This window comes from Camelina sativa, chromosome 20 (genome assembly GCF_000633955.1).
Source record: "Camelina sativa cultivar DH55 chromosome 20, Cs, whole genome shotgun sequence".
Classification (NCBI taxonomy): Eukaryota; Viridiplantae; Streptophyta; class Magnoliopsida; order Brassicales; family Brassicaceae; genus Camelina; species Camelina sativa.
In genome coordinates this window covers 9,456,777-9,471,370 of record NC_025704.1, presented here as the reverse complement: position 1 = coordinate 9,471,370, position 14,594 = coordinate 9,456,777, and the positions used below count along the sequence as shown (strand labels likewise).

Below are 14,594 nucleotides of genomic sequence, written 5' to 3'. Positions count from 1 at the left end.
ATTCTTTTCGCGGTAAATAAAGTTCATTGACAATAACATTTGGCGGGAAACAAAATCCAAGTACTATTACACAAAGACCCAAAGGCTTCTCTTATATAAAACCGTAAACGAGAAAATTGAAAATTCAACAAGGTCGAAATATGTGATCAGCAGAGAGAGAGATCAACTCAAGTCTGAAAAGAAAAAAAAAACAGATAGATAAAGTCGACAACAACACATTGCTGCAACAAACTTGCACATGTAAGACATTTAGTGAGAGACAATTCCAGACCAAAGCTACCAAAAACTATTTATCTATTTCTTGACATCATATAGATAAATAAAAACATACTTGCATCAAAATGCACCAACAAAGCTACCAAAAACTAATCCTTTCCCTCACTTCCCCTTTGCCATTGAAGGTAATGCATCAGAGTAAAGTACTTCAAATAGTTCTTTCAATTCTCCGTCTATCTCCTTGGTTACTCGGGAAACAGGAATCTGATGCGAGAATCTTAGCCTTTTTGACTTGGGGATTCTAAATGTCACTTCTGGCTTCTTGTCCCAATCATGTTGCCTACGCAAGAATTTTGTTTTATCTTCATTTTCATTAACAAACAATGCCGGCTCCAACGCTAAGACCTTATAGACCAAGGCGTCATCAAGAACTTCCACAATGTCATAATCGTACCATCTTTCCCAAGTCCTCAGCATCAATGCTATTAGACCGTGTGTATATGGCCCAAACATCGCCAATCTTGGGAAGAATGGTATATTCCTTTCCATCCATGGAGATTTCAGGCACTATCTGATGTGAAACATCTTTTGGACTGAGTATCTCTATACCTTTCTTCACCGAGAAAGTTCCACAACCAACAGGCATTCTCTTTAACTCCGACGGAACATTCTCAGGGAACGGAGCAGCCTTTAACCGAGCTACGTGTAGTTTAAATACTGCTGCCTGCTCGAATGCCTGAGTTGAAGTGATCTTCTGAATCCTACCATAGTACAGAGGAAAGTCCCAATAATATTTGTTGTAATATGACCAGATCTGGCCAGTTTGAAAAACCTTTCCCCCACTACGAAAGCAGAGAGCTTCTGGTATTGACTTCCCTAATAGATGTGAAGGGACGATTATATCTTTGATTGTTTCAGGTAATACAGCTTGGTCCAGCTCGTAAGCGTCTTTTGGCACACCTTGTCCTTCAGTTCCAGTCAGTTTGAAGGAAGGAACCCTATGGGAGAAGCGGTACAAATTGTGAGGCAGAATCTGAGATATGTCTGCATCACCGGTTCCCATCCGAAAGAACACACTTGAAAACCCTTTTGCTTTATGCAAGAACGCAACTGATACACCAGCTCCATCAGCGTAATCTGGTAAAACCACAACAAGGTCATACTCATAGCTGCGGTGAGAATCTGGCTCTGAAGACCATTTAATGTCCCAGTCCTTGAACAGAGCCCAAGTCTCGCCTTTTCTTGGGAAAACAGTGAAATGACCAGAGGTGCTTCCTTCACTGCAATGGATTACATGAGAGAATCTGGAACGATCTTTGGTGTTCTGGTTTTGTCCAAGCCTGAACTTACCAACAGAAACAGGCAAGTCTTCTTCAAACCATTGGATCTCTTTCTCATCATCTGGATCTGGCTCAAGATATGTGATCCTAAGCCCGAATGAAGGAGCTGAAACTTTTCTGATCTGAGCATACAATCTAGGCATCCCATCCTTTGCATCATAAAGTGACCAGGTCTGACCAACGGCAAAGTTCACTTCTTCCCGCAGCTTATCAAAGTCGTTAAACTTTGGACCAGCACCACAGTCAGATAATTTTGGTTGTGCCGATTCTTCTCCCCTGCCTGCATCTGACCCTCTTCTATTGTTATGTACAACACCACCATTTCCAGGATTGCTACATGCACCATGTTCTTCCCTCTTTCTCTTCTCACCAACACTCACAGCAGCACAAGCTGAAGAAAATGTTACAGAATCGTCAGAAGAAGTGATACCCATCATCAAACAATCAAGAAGTCAACTTCCTCTTCTAGGGTAACCTGAAAAAAATATAATTACAGCCATGGCTGTCAGATACTTTAACAATGGTAAGGGATAATAGACAGAGACAGACATAAATCTATGTTTGTATAAGATGAATATGACTTAGGTAATTAGCGAACAGGTACTTCTAAAATCACGCATTTATCAAAAGTGAGGCTAAACTTTCGCCCAAGACACGAAGTGTGAAGCATCTGGAAACTAGAAGAGAGTAATAAGAACCCTAAATTTAGCTTCTTTGTATGAAACCCAAAACTCAAGGATTGGGGAAAATGCAAGAACACACCTAAACCCTAAATTGAGCAATAACCCTAGAAATTAAACAAAATGAAAAATTCTAGATACAGTCAACGAACCGATTCGATCAATTTAGGCAATCAGAGCAAACTTCAGTCGTCGTCGTCGGCGGTGGCTTTTGCCGGAAAAAGAGTGAAGTGAATTTATCAGAGACTAGTGAAGTAAATCGTGGGAAAAATATCCCACTTTCCCCGAGAATGGTCCATTTGGCGGGAAAATTATTAATTTCCTGATTATAAAAATAATTAATTTCAATGGATTAGTTTCAGTGGACGAGAATCAGTGGATCATCATCAGTGTGGGTTTGAATGGTAACTTGCGGTGAGGGCGGCCAAATCCATCTGTGATCTCGATCGCTTTATTTTTAAGGCGGACTACGAACCGCTGCGGACCAACTTTATTTGTATGCAAAATCAGTATGAGAAAGTTTTAAACTTTTTCAAGTTTACTAGCTTTAAGTTTTGAACTGATGTGAAGTTGTCAACGGCTGAAATCACCTTAAGGCTACTTGCTCTTGATTACTAATTTAGCTCAATCGCACATTTATACAAGAGATTTTTAAACCTTCAAAATAATAAGAGAGCAAATGCTAGATTGACATTGAACCAACAAAAGAAGCATGAGTTTTTAAACCATGACGAAAGTCTAGATAAGTTTTTCAGGTCTCAGATCTTAAACCAAAGAACAAACTTTTTTTGACAAAATGCACCGAAAGCTTAACAAAAAGTAATCCTTCTCTGTCTACCCTTCCTTCACTTCCCCCTATGCTCCATGGTCTTGGAACCTCACGTTTGAAGGTATTGCTCTAGCATCAACTTCAAAAAGCTCTTTCACATCTCCGTTTATCACCTTGGTAACTCGAGTAGCAGGAATCTGATGTGAGAACCTGAGCATTTTTGACTTGGGGATTGTAAATCTCACTTCCAACCCATCCTCACCGTCCCAATCAGGATTCCTACTCTCAGCTGCTCTGAAGATTCTATTTTTACCTGTCTCTTCATTAGAAAACAACGCAGGCTCCAACGCTAAAACCTTATAGTCCAAGGTGTCATCAAGAACTTCCACAATGGCATAGCTGCAGGAACCCATGTCCTCGAACTCCTTGTGACAAGTCCAGAATCTGTATATGGCCCAAACATCCCCAATCTTGGGAAGAATGGTATATTCCTTTCCATCCATGGAGGTTTGAGGCACTACCTGAAGTGAGACATCATCTGTAGTGAATTTTTCGAATGAGTTAGACACCACGAAAGTTCCACAACCAACAGGCATTTTCTTGTCCTCCCACTGAATGACATTATCAGGGAAAGGAGTAGCCTTTAACCGATGTACACATATTTTGACTACTGCTTCCTGCTCGAATACTTGAGTAACAGTGATCTTCTCAATCCTACAGTAGTACAGAGGCAAGTCATCTTTGCCACTGTAATATGACCAGATCTGTCCAGTTTGAAAGTCCTTCACTTTACTAGTATTGGATTTTTCACCATCCTCGTTCCTCTCTCTACTCGCAGCACAGCTCAAACCAGGGGAGAGAAAATTACCAGTACGAGATGAAGAAAATGTTGTAGCACCGTCAGAAGAAGTGACATACATCGTCAAAACAAAGAACTGATAAGCACTTAAAAGAAGGCAACTTCTTCTTCTTCTTGTAGGTTCTGCAGAAGATTCAAAATGGCCATAAGATACTAAAACATTGGTAAGAGAATAGACATGGAGACTTAAATCTATGTTGTGTATAAGATGAAAGACAAGCATAAATGTGAAGCATCTCAAACCTAGAAGGAAGTAATTAAAAAAAACCCTAATCTCACCTAAACCATAGAATGAGCAATAACCCTAGATTCAGGGACTACATAGTAGATACAAATCAAGGAACTGATTAGATCAGTTAACGGAACAGAAACAAACCTCAGGCGTCGGCGGCGGAAACTTTTACCGGAAAAGGGAGAGTGAAGACAAATACTAATTAAGCACACGGGTCGAAGAAAATCTCAGCGCTCGATGAAGACAAGTATCTATACTACTTCTGTCAAGTTTGTGCTCGCACCCCCGTTTCAGCTATAATGACGACCTCTCTGTTAATTTAACTTGTTTATAAAAAGTTAAAACCCCCAAAGATCCCAAGGATCATATATCATCCTACTGTGACAAAATTAAATAATGTTTAATCAAATACAATTGGGGCACATTAATCAGCCATATCTAGTTACGTTTAAGAGATGGGATACTGAATTTCATTTCACATTTTAGACAAAAGCGTACGCAGTACGCACTACTGAATGATCATAGGTTGGTCATTTATTTGGTGGTAGCACTGTAGCAGTGTGGTCATCAAGCAAAGTAACCTTTTTTACAAATTGAGCTTAAACATTTTTTAAAAAATTAGGACTTTGGTTAAGCTAGTAAACATGAAATCATGTCAATACCCATATGAAAATATGCATCTGTCACAGCCACAGGTTGACTCGTCTGATTTAGATATAAAACTTTCTTTAAGTTCTGTTTTGGACAAACTACGTCCTCAAAATACATGATTTTCCATATATTTGATCCGACTTAAGAAGAACATGCAAAGAACATGGAGAAAGTCTTAAGTAAGTTTCAGGTCTTTTAGATCTTAAACCAAAGAACAAACCTTTTGGACAACAATGCACCAAAAGCTAACAAAAAGGAAAGCTTCCCTACCCTTCCCTCACTTCCTTCGCTGCTTGATTCAAACGCTCACGTCTATAGTCTGAAGACAAGTTCATTACACAAAGACCTCTACAATCAACTTCAAAAAGCTCTTTCAGATCTCCGTCTATCTCCTTGGTTACAATGGAGGCAGGAATCTGATGCGAGAATGTGAGCCTTTTCGACTTTGGGATAGTAAATATCACTTCTGACCCATCTTCTTCCGAATCAGTTTCACGCTGCCTAATCTTAGTTGCTTTAAAGAATGTTCTATCATCTTTACCAGAGATCGACACAGGCTCCAACTCCATAACCTTATAGTCCGAGGTGTCATCAAGAACTTCCACGATATCATAGTCATAGTATCTATTCAAGAAATGAGCCTCATAGTGAGGAGTCCAGTCGGTGTATATGGCCCAAACATCGCCAATCTGGGGAAGAATGGTATATTCCTTTCCATCCATGGAGATTTCAGGCGACATCTCTTGCGCAAGTTCATGAGGAGAGAATATTTTGGTACCTTTCATCACCGAGAAAGTTCCACAACCAACAGGCATTTTCTTGTCATCCCATGGGATGACATCCTCAGGGAAAGGAGTGGCCTTTAACTGACTCATGCGTAGTGTATATTCTGCAGGCTGCTCGAATGCTTGAGTTAATGTGATCTTTTCAATTCTACCGTAGAACACAGGGAATCGTATGTCCCACTTATAATAAGACCAAATCTGCCCAGTTTGAAAATCCGTTCCATCGATAGGAAAGCAGAGAGCTTCTGGTTTAGACTTTAAAACGGTAAGCTGAGAAGGGACAAGTATCTCTTCGATTGCTTCTGGCAACGCAGCTTGGTCCAGCTCATAAGCATCCTTTGGCACACCTTGTCCTTCATATCCAGTCAGTTTGAAGGAAGGAACCCTATGGGAGAACCGGTACAAACTGTGAGGCAGAATCTGAGATATGTCTGCCTCACCAGTTCCCATTCGAAAGAACACACTTGCAAAGCCTTTTGCTTTATGCAAGAACGCAACATATACACCAGCTCCATCAGCGTAATCTGACAAAATCTCAACAAAGTCATACTCATAGCTACGGTGAGAATCCGGCTCTGAAGACCAGCTAATGTCCCAGTTCTTGTAAAGCGCCCAAGTCTCGCCTTTTCTTGGGAAAACAGTGAAATGAGCAGAGTTGCTTCCTTCATCGCAATGGATTAGATGAGAGAACCTGGAACGATCTTTGGTGTTCTGGTTTTGTCCAAGCCTGAACTTACCAACAGAAACAGGCAAGTCTTCTTCAAACCATTGGATCTCTTTCTCATCATCTGGATCTGGCTCAAGATATGTGATCCTAAGCCCAAAGGAAGGAGCTGAAACTTTCCTGATCTGAGCATACAGTCTAGGCATCCCATCCGCTGTATCATAAAGAGCCCAAGTCTGGCCAACCGCAAAGGTAGCTTCTTCCTTCAGCTTACCAAAATCATTAAACTTTGAACCAACAGATTCAGTAGTCTTTGGTTGTGCCGGCTCTTCTCCCCTGCCTGCATCTCCATTATCACTTGACCCTAATCTATTGTTATGTAAAACACTACGATCTCTAGTATTGCTACCTGTAGCAAAATCGTTCATCTTTCTCTTCTCACCAACCCTCACAACAGCACAAGCTGAAGAAAATGCAGTCTCATCGTCAGAAGAAGAAGAAGTCCCTGTCATCAAAGTCTCTGAAACAGATTTCCCTCTAAGAAGCTTGTTTGAAGTGTTATCTAATTATCAAAAAAAAAGTAACAATTAGCAACTGAGAAGACAACTAACTCCTCTAGGGTTCCTGCAGAATTTAAAATTTCAAAAAGGGCTAAACTTTGAAACCGCTAAAAACACAAAGTGTACGTCGAAAGTGTGAAGCATCTAAAACACACAAGAAAGTAATCAGATTCAGACGCCTAAACTAACTGAGCCTCACTGTATATCTGAAACCCTGGGAAACAAATAAATGGGAAAACACCTAAACCCTCAGATTCTAATGCAACACAGAGAGATACAACTATCAACTAACCGAAATAGTGCAGTTTACGCAAGCAAAGCTAACCTCAATCGTCGGCGTCGGCGGCGGCGAAGGCTTTTGCCGGAAAAGGGAAGGAGAGACGATCAAAGTAGGCAAGTGGGATTTAGTACTAAAGAGAAAAATATCACATTTTTTCTCGAGAATTGTATCAATTTGTTTGGCGGGAAAAATGATTTAGCCCTTTCATCTATTGGCGGGAAAATGACTTGGCCCTATTTATAAATTTTTAACTTGATAAATTTTTATATATTTATTATTTTGTAAATAGTAAAATAAAAAAAAGTGAAAATATACTAGTTTGACACAAATTTAGCAATTAATTATTAGTTTTAACACTTCATCCTATCCAATAACTAGGATGACACAACTTTAAGTAAAAAAAATAAAATCCAGAAATTTTTATTAAAATTTTTTTTTTTTCAAAAAACGAAATAACAATATAGTATTTAATATTTTGAATTAAAAATATAATTAATGAAAACTAGAAAATGATTAAAATATGATGTTTATTTTTTTGATATAATTTATAAAAATAAAATATGATTTAAAATATAATGTATAAAAGTAATATTAAAAAAGATGTTTATAAAAATATTATGTATGATGTGATTTTAAAATATGAAGTTTAAGATTATATAGTTTAAATAAGTTTTATTAAAAATAAAATGTATGAAATTATAACTAAGAAATAATGCATATAAAAAGTACTAAAATAAGATTTATGAAAATATAATCTAATATATAAAAATATGATTTTAAAATATGATGTTAAATTTCTAATATGATTAGGAAAATTAAATGTATAAAATATGCTTTAAATATATGAGTTTAAAAATATGATTTATAAAAAAAAATATATAATTAATAAAAATATGACTGAAAAATATAACTTAAAACAAATCTGTTGTCACTATATTTACATTTTACATCTAATAAATTTGTTATCAAAACCAGATTTTTGGAAAGAAACAAAAAAATGTCATAATGTAAATAGATCTGCCATAACATATGGTATTCACGTAGGTCATTTTTTTAGCAATTTTAAAAAACATTATAAATATGTTATCAAACAACATATTTTTTGTTAAATTAAAAAATATGTCGTAACTTAAAACAAATCTGTTATCACTAAAGGTCAACCTAGTAATTATTTTTCTGTAAAAAAATATGTCATGTTATGACAGACTTTTAATCAAGAAAATTAATATGAAATAACTTTGGAAAATAAATCTGCCAGATATTTTACAAATCTATCATATGTTGTGAAAGTTTGTGGTGTCATTATAAATAAGTATGTCGTGAAAAATAAATCTGTCATCAATTATAAATCTGTCATAACTGTAGTTAAAAAAATTTGTCGTCCAAAATAAGTCTGTCATAAAAAATCTGTCATACAAAAATAAATCGGTTGTGCAAAAACAAATCTGTTATACACAAATAAATCTGTCACAACTATTCTAGCAGACTTTTGAAAATATTTTGATTTTCTTAAAAAAAATCTGGGAGGTTTTTTTTTTTAATCGTCTGTGATATATAAAGAAAAGTTGAATTACAATGTTTCAAATAGAGAAAGCAAACCAAAAACCAAGCAAAACGGGAAAACAACACCCGATATTAAGTATAGCTGTCACGTGCAATCTGCTCATGTAACCAAGCAGGACCTCCCATAGCCAAGTACGAGTTCAACCTGCCGTCTCGTGTAACACTATTAGCAAGCGATCGCACCACTCCATTCGACTTAGGTGACGCAAGGTGTATTGATACATTCTGCAAATGCACCATAACTTGGCTTATCTTATGAAGCAGTGAACGATACTTAGGCCAAGCCTGCGGTTTTTCAAGCGCCTGAATTACTGCATCACAATCTGTCCAGACTTCAAACGAGAGGATTTGTAAGATCTGTAAACTCTCCAAACACCAAAGCAAACATTGTAGTTCTGCAGCAATTCTATTCACTGTCGGTAGAAACGCATGCCGGGAATGGAACAGAACATCACCTACATGATTCCTAAGAATCCAAGCTCCCCCCGCATAGTGCTGACTACTAGCCCAAGATGCGTTAATATTACATTTCAGTATTCCAAACGCTGGTTTAGTCCACCTCTTCTGTGACATACCCCCTCGCATAATACCCACAACTGACCTTTGCTCTTGCTTCTGCAACTCATTCAGTTTTAACCATTCCTCAGCATCCGCCACCGCACCTGCAATTAACACATGATGGTCCTGCAGCTTGTTATTGAAAACCATCCCATTACGAGCCTTCCATATCTCCCATAAAATCCAAGGTATAGCAAGGCGTAGGGACGATGGTAGATCAGTATTAGTAATAAGCCTCAAACAATGACCAATGTTCTCCGAGACCGAAGTAGAGAAACCTTGGACAGGCAAAGGTAGAGCAGTAGCTGACCAAACCGTTGACGCCACAGGACAAAGGAACAGAGCATGTGACACAGTTTCGTCGGCAGATCTGCACACCTGACATATCGGATTAACTTGTAGACCATGATTCCTCATGCAGTCCGCAACTGCTATAGCACCTGAGAGGACTCTCCATAGAAACATTCTTATTTTTGGAGCTGTCTCAACTGTCCAAACCTTTTGTTTTAGTTCATTCAACACTCGTGAGCCCTCTGATTCGCCACCCGGGACCTCCATAGCTTTAGAGCTCAACCAATAACCACTCTTTACTGAGTAGTGTCCATTATTCGTATACGCCCATACCAACCTATCTTGAAGCCGCGTATCCGGGGGAAATGATCTTATTTTGATAACATCACAGGGGGGAAAAAGTTCCTGAAGAGCCTGCAGATTCCAGTCCCCTTGATTAGTGATAAGTTCAGACACTCGGAGATTCAAATTTATCATCTGCTCCTTATTACATGGTCTCCGTGGAAGCTCATCAAAAACCCACTTATCCAGCCAAACGTTGGTATCCAAACCATCACCTATGGACTTCATGAGGCCCTTTTCCAACAACTCTCTCCCAAATAATATACTTCTCCAAGCATAAGACGGTCGCGGACCAAGATTAGCCTCCATAAACGATATCGAGGGAAAATATCTTGCTTTATACACCCGTGCCAGTAACGAAGATGGTGCATCCAGGAGGCGCCAAGCTTGCTTCGCAAGAAGAGCTTGATTAAAACGGCCTATATCCCTGAATCCTAAGCCACCCTGATCCTTTGACTTACACATTTTCTCCCAAGAAACCCAATGCATCTTCTGCTTCTCCTCCACTGCATTCCACCAAAAGTTAGCCATCGCACTCGTTATCTTCTTACATTGGTGTTTCGATAGCCTAAAGCAGGACATCGCATACACCGGAAGAGCAAGCGCCACTGCTTTAAGCAAAACTTCTTTTCCCCCCAAGGACAATGTTTTCTCGAACCAACCGCGTAATCGAGATGTTAATCTATCTGTTATATACGCTAACATGTCCTTCTTGGAGCCACTAAAGCATTCAGGGAGGCCTAAGTACTTACCAGCCCCTCCCTCTTGTTCAATACCCGTAAACAAACCGATAACCCTCCTCATGTACGGATCTAACTTCTTTCCAAAGGTTATCGATGATTTTTGGAGATTTATCTCTTGACCAGACGCATCTCCATACAACCTTAAACACTGTAACAGGTTTGAGCATTCCAAAAGACTAGCACGACACAGAAATAGGCTGTCATCAGCAAAAAGGAGGTGCTGGATCGAAGGACACTCCGGTGTAAGTTTCAGCCCCGTGAGTCTACCCTCTTGCTCTGCCTTGTTCATCACATGGACTAGTGCCTCCGCACAGAGAATAAAGAGAAAGGGGGACAAAGGATCCCCTTGTCTAATCCCCCTCTCTGGTTTAATGAAGCCATGTTCCTTCCCGTTAATGAGAACCGAGAAGGTAACTGAACGCACACAGCTCATAATCCAGTTAACCCATTTAATATCAAAACCAAGCCTAATAAGCAGTTCTTCAAGAAAATTCCACTCTACTCTGTCGTAGGCTTTAGACATATCTGTCTTAATGGCTAGAAATTCCTCATTACAACCTGCTTTCGTCTGAAGCGCATGGACCAATTCGTGTGCTAAAAGTATGTTATCAGTTATGAGGCGACCCGACACAAAGGTACCTTGAGTGTATGATACTATTTTAGGCAGGAACCGCTTCAAACGCTAACATAAAACTTTAGACACTGTTTTGTATAATACAGAACACAGACTGATAGGCCTTAGGTTGGTCATGCGAGTAGGATTCTGCACCTTCGGGATTAGACATATCTGCGTAAAATTCCAATCAGATGGAAGATGACCAGATGCAAAAAACTGTTGCACCTCTTGCACCACCTGAGGTCCAACAACATCCCAATATTCCTTAAAGAATTGACTCGACATACCATCCGCCCCTGGCGTCTTCTCCCCTTTGATGCTAAAAACTGCATTCTTTATTTCCAATGCAGAAACCGGGCGAATTAGTTCTGCATTCATACTATCAGTGACACGAGGCACCATCCCATCTAGAGCTTCCATTATGGCACTAGGATTTGAGCTAGTAAACATCTTGCGGAAATATGCCACGGCCACCTCTCCTTTAGACCCCTCAGAGAACTGCTCTACACCATTTTCATCAAAAAGAGATAAAATCTTATTCTGAATCCTACGCCGTTGAACACTACCGTGAAAAAACTTCGTGTTGCGGTCACCCCCCTGCAACCATTGTTCTCGACTCCTTTCCTTCCAATAAAGCTCTTCTGCTCGATAATTCTCAGCCAGTTCCCAGCGCAGATCCCGCATAAGCTGAAAGTTAGGATGTATTTTGGTACCCTCTGCATCCAGTTGCTCTCTAACCTGCTGTATCCGCACTTTGGAATTCAGATTTTGTGATCTTTTCCATCCAGAAATAGTTCTTCTACACTCCGCAATCCGACTCATCACAGATGTTTGTCCCGTAGTCACGCCTTTGTTCCAACCTGATTGAACCACCGCAGCGAAATCCGGTTTAGAGATCCATCTTTTGTTAAAAATGAACCTTCCTGATCTAGAAACATTATCATTAGCCAAGCGTAGCAGTAATGCCCTGTGATCCGAGCCAATCCTTTCCATATATTCACCCTGCACCCGTGGAAACAGCTGAAACCATGCTTCATTCCCAAGGGCTCTATCCAAACAGCACTGGATCCACATATTATTGCGTTTACCGGCCCACGACAGTCTATTACCAATACTGGAGAGGTTAAATTTGACTTTATTTTTTTTCCTAACAAAGGAAAAAAATAATATTTTAGGTAAAAAATAACTCATCTAACCCTCACAATTATGAGTTACTTTAGTAATTAACCTCTTAATTTGAGTCAATCTAGTTTTTTTTTTGTGTTACTTCTGCGTTACAGAAAGAAAGAAACACAAACTAATTGCCAAAACCGTGAGCTCCTCTCTTCAGATTAATACATATGTACACTTGGGGTCTGTTTTTTGTAGTTGCAAAGGGATAGCTTGAGCCATTATTTCTTGATGCAACCAAATGAGCAACAAATGTAAGAGAAGTAGTTTTTAACTCAAAAGTAATTTCAGACCAACCTCTTGCTGCTTCATATCCATACACACATTGTGGAAACCTCATTAGGCTAACAAAAAAAAAAAGGAATCATAATTGGCTTCCCTCGCTTTCTTTGCTCAATTTTATGATGAACTATCAAGACCTAGCTCATGTGATCAGGCAATGCTACTGAATCAACCAATATAAGGTCTTTAATCTCTCCGTATATCTCTTTGGTAACACGAAAGGCAGGAACCTTATGCGAGAAAATTTGAGCCTTTCCGACTTATTGATCGTAAATACTCTTTAACTTCCGTAAAGTACTTTTTTTTCCTTTTGAGTAAACGTAAGATCTCTTTTTTTCTCTTCAATTTCATCTTCATCTATATCTTCATATTCACGAAGACCGTGCTGGCGCTCCAGCAGTTGGACCTTATAATCCAAGCTGTCATCAAGAATCTCAATATGTACAAGTACAATGTCATAGCTGCATAAACCAACCTTGTCGAATTCCCTGTACTCACTCCAGAATCTGCATATCACCCAAACTTCTCCAATCTTGGGCAGAATGGTGTATTCATTCCCATCCACTATATATAAACCAAAGCTGAGGCACGAGAGATTCTTCAAGAAGGAAGGAACTTGAAGAATTGAGGCACTATCAGATAAACCAGGACAAGCTTTACTCTTTTTATGTTTTCTGACCTCGTATTAACTAATCATCTCTTTATTAGCCCATTATTATCAGTTTGATCATATTACCCCCTTGCTCTGCTTTCTTTAGTTACATGGCATGCTACTTTCGTTTTATTAACGATTATTGATTTGGTTCTTCTGCAAACATGTAAAAAACTTTGGAAATAGAAGAAACACAAAGACATTAGTTTCTTACAAATTTGGTTAAACCCTTTTTTCACAAAAAAAAACCCTAGTTTATACTCTCCCATCGATGATGAAATCTTCGTTGTGAATCTCTTCCTTCCATTATTAAGTTTTGTTTTGGAGTATGCCCTTCCAGTGATCAATGACGGACTGCGACTCGGACCGGATTTTAGGGTTACCATTCTTAGAGATGAATAGAAGAGTACGAAAGCCGTCGGTCTTGGTGATAAGCCGAGCGTTTAGAGGTAAGCTTCGTATCTGTCTAAGGATCCCAACGCATCGTATGGCTTCGGGAGAGACGATGTAAAACTCTTTGTCTCTTGCAACATGAGCGGCTCTTATGGCTGCGCTGATCAATTCTTCAAGTTCCTTCCTTCTTATCGTTCTCTTTTTTTTTGTGCTTCTTCTCTTCACGTGATGATTGTTCACACATGGTGGTGGGAGATCATCGGAAACAGCCATTGTTTTTAGGGTAAGAAAAACAAAGTCAAAGATAAGACTAGTCGGTGATTATATAGAGAGAGAAAATAAGGAGACTTATGAAATAATGTTGGGCGATGATACTCCTTTAGTTGATTATATAGAGAAGTTTTCCAAATTTGAGATGGAATGTATCTTAAGGAAAAAGGAAATATAACTTTTTATTTTTGTTGTGGTTTTTTTGACATCGCCACATATTTCCTTTTACTTTAATATTAACTAAAACCAAAATAAATGATTGTTTGAAAAAAAATTTATATATGTTCTAATCGATCAAATTACATGTGTTTGCTTGGGGGCCAAGTTTAAAACCTTTGCGTTTTTTTACGAAACCAGTGTCATCGTCCAATGTTAAGTCGCGTAATTGTGTGTTCAGAAGCAGGACAATGAAGCTTGAGAGTTTTGTCATGTCTTCATACAAACCACTGGTTAGTTACCCTTTTGACCCAAAAATAAATGAGAGCCATCACCTTCTACTCAGAATACATTATTTTTCCATAGATTTCGAACCAACAAAAGAAGCAAATGCTTTAAACCATTCTAAATAAGTTCCAGTTCCTACATCTTAAAACAAAGAACAAACATTTGGACAAATTCAGCACCAAAAGCTAACGAAATGTAACCCTTCTCTGCCCTTCCCTCACTTCCCCTTTGCTC

General features: G+C 38.8%; 5 protein-coding genes across 5 annotated transcripts; all 5 read right to left on the bottom strand.

Annotated features, from left to right (window-relative positions):
- On the bottom strand, positions 112–2,461 carry LOC104770215. The gene is made up of 2 exons (XM_010494606.2): positions 2,389–2,461; positions 112–2,031 (listed from the first exon to the last, which is right to left on the bottom strand). The coding sequence occupies exon 2, from the start codon at positions 1,991–1,993 to the stop codon at positions 659–661; it is 1,335 nt and encodes a 444-aa protein (XP_010492908.1). The 5' UTR covers positions 1,994–2,031; positions 2,389–2,461; the 3' UTR covers positions 112–658.
- Positions 2,905–4,452, bottom strand: LOC104770214. Its single transcript, XM_010494605.1, has 2 exons — positions 4,241–4,452; positions 2,905–3,987 (listed from the first exon to the last, which is right to left on the bottom strand). Exon 2 carries the CDS (start codon positions 3,923–3,925, stop codon positions 3,092–3,094), a length of 834 nt encoding a protein of 277 aa, XP_010492907.1. The 5' UTR covers positions 3,926–3,987; positions 4,241–4,452; the 3' UTR covers positions 2,905–3,091.
- LOC104770213 lies at positions 4,840–7,165 on the bottom strand. The gene is made up of 2 exons (XM_010494603.2): positions 7,082–7,165; positions 4,840–6,758 (listed from the first exon to the last, which is right to left on the bottom strand). The coding sequence occupies exon 2, from the start codon at positions 6,706–6,708 to the stop codon at positions 5,014–5,016; it is 1,695 nt and encodes a 564-aa protein (XP_010492905.1). The 5' UTR covers positions 6,709–6,758; positions 7,082–7,165; the 3' UTR covers positions 4,840–5,013.
- Positions 8,672–12,223, bottom strand: LOC104772356. The gene is made up of 3 exons (XM_019241830.1): positions 11,437–12,223; positions 11,252–11,320; positions 8,672–11,187 (listed from the first exon to the last, which is right to left on the bottom strand). The coding sequence occupies exons 1-3, from the start codon at positions 12,221–12,223 to the stop codon at positions 8,672–8,674; spliced, it is 3,372 nt and encodes a 1,123-aa protein (XP_019097375.1).
- Positions 13,563–13,919, bottom strand: LOC104772355. The gene has a single exon (XM_010496982.1). It carries the CDS (start codon positions 13,917–13,919, stop codon positions 13,563–13,565), a length of 357 nt encoding a protein of 118 aa, XP_010495284.1.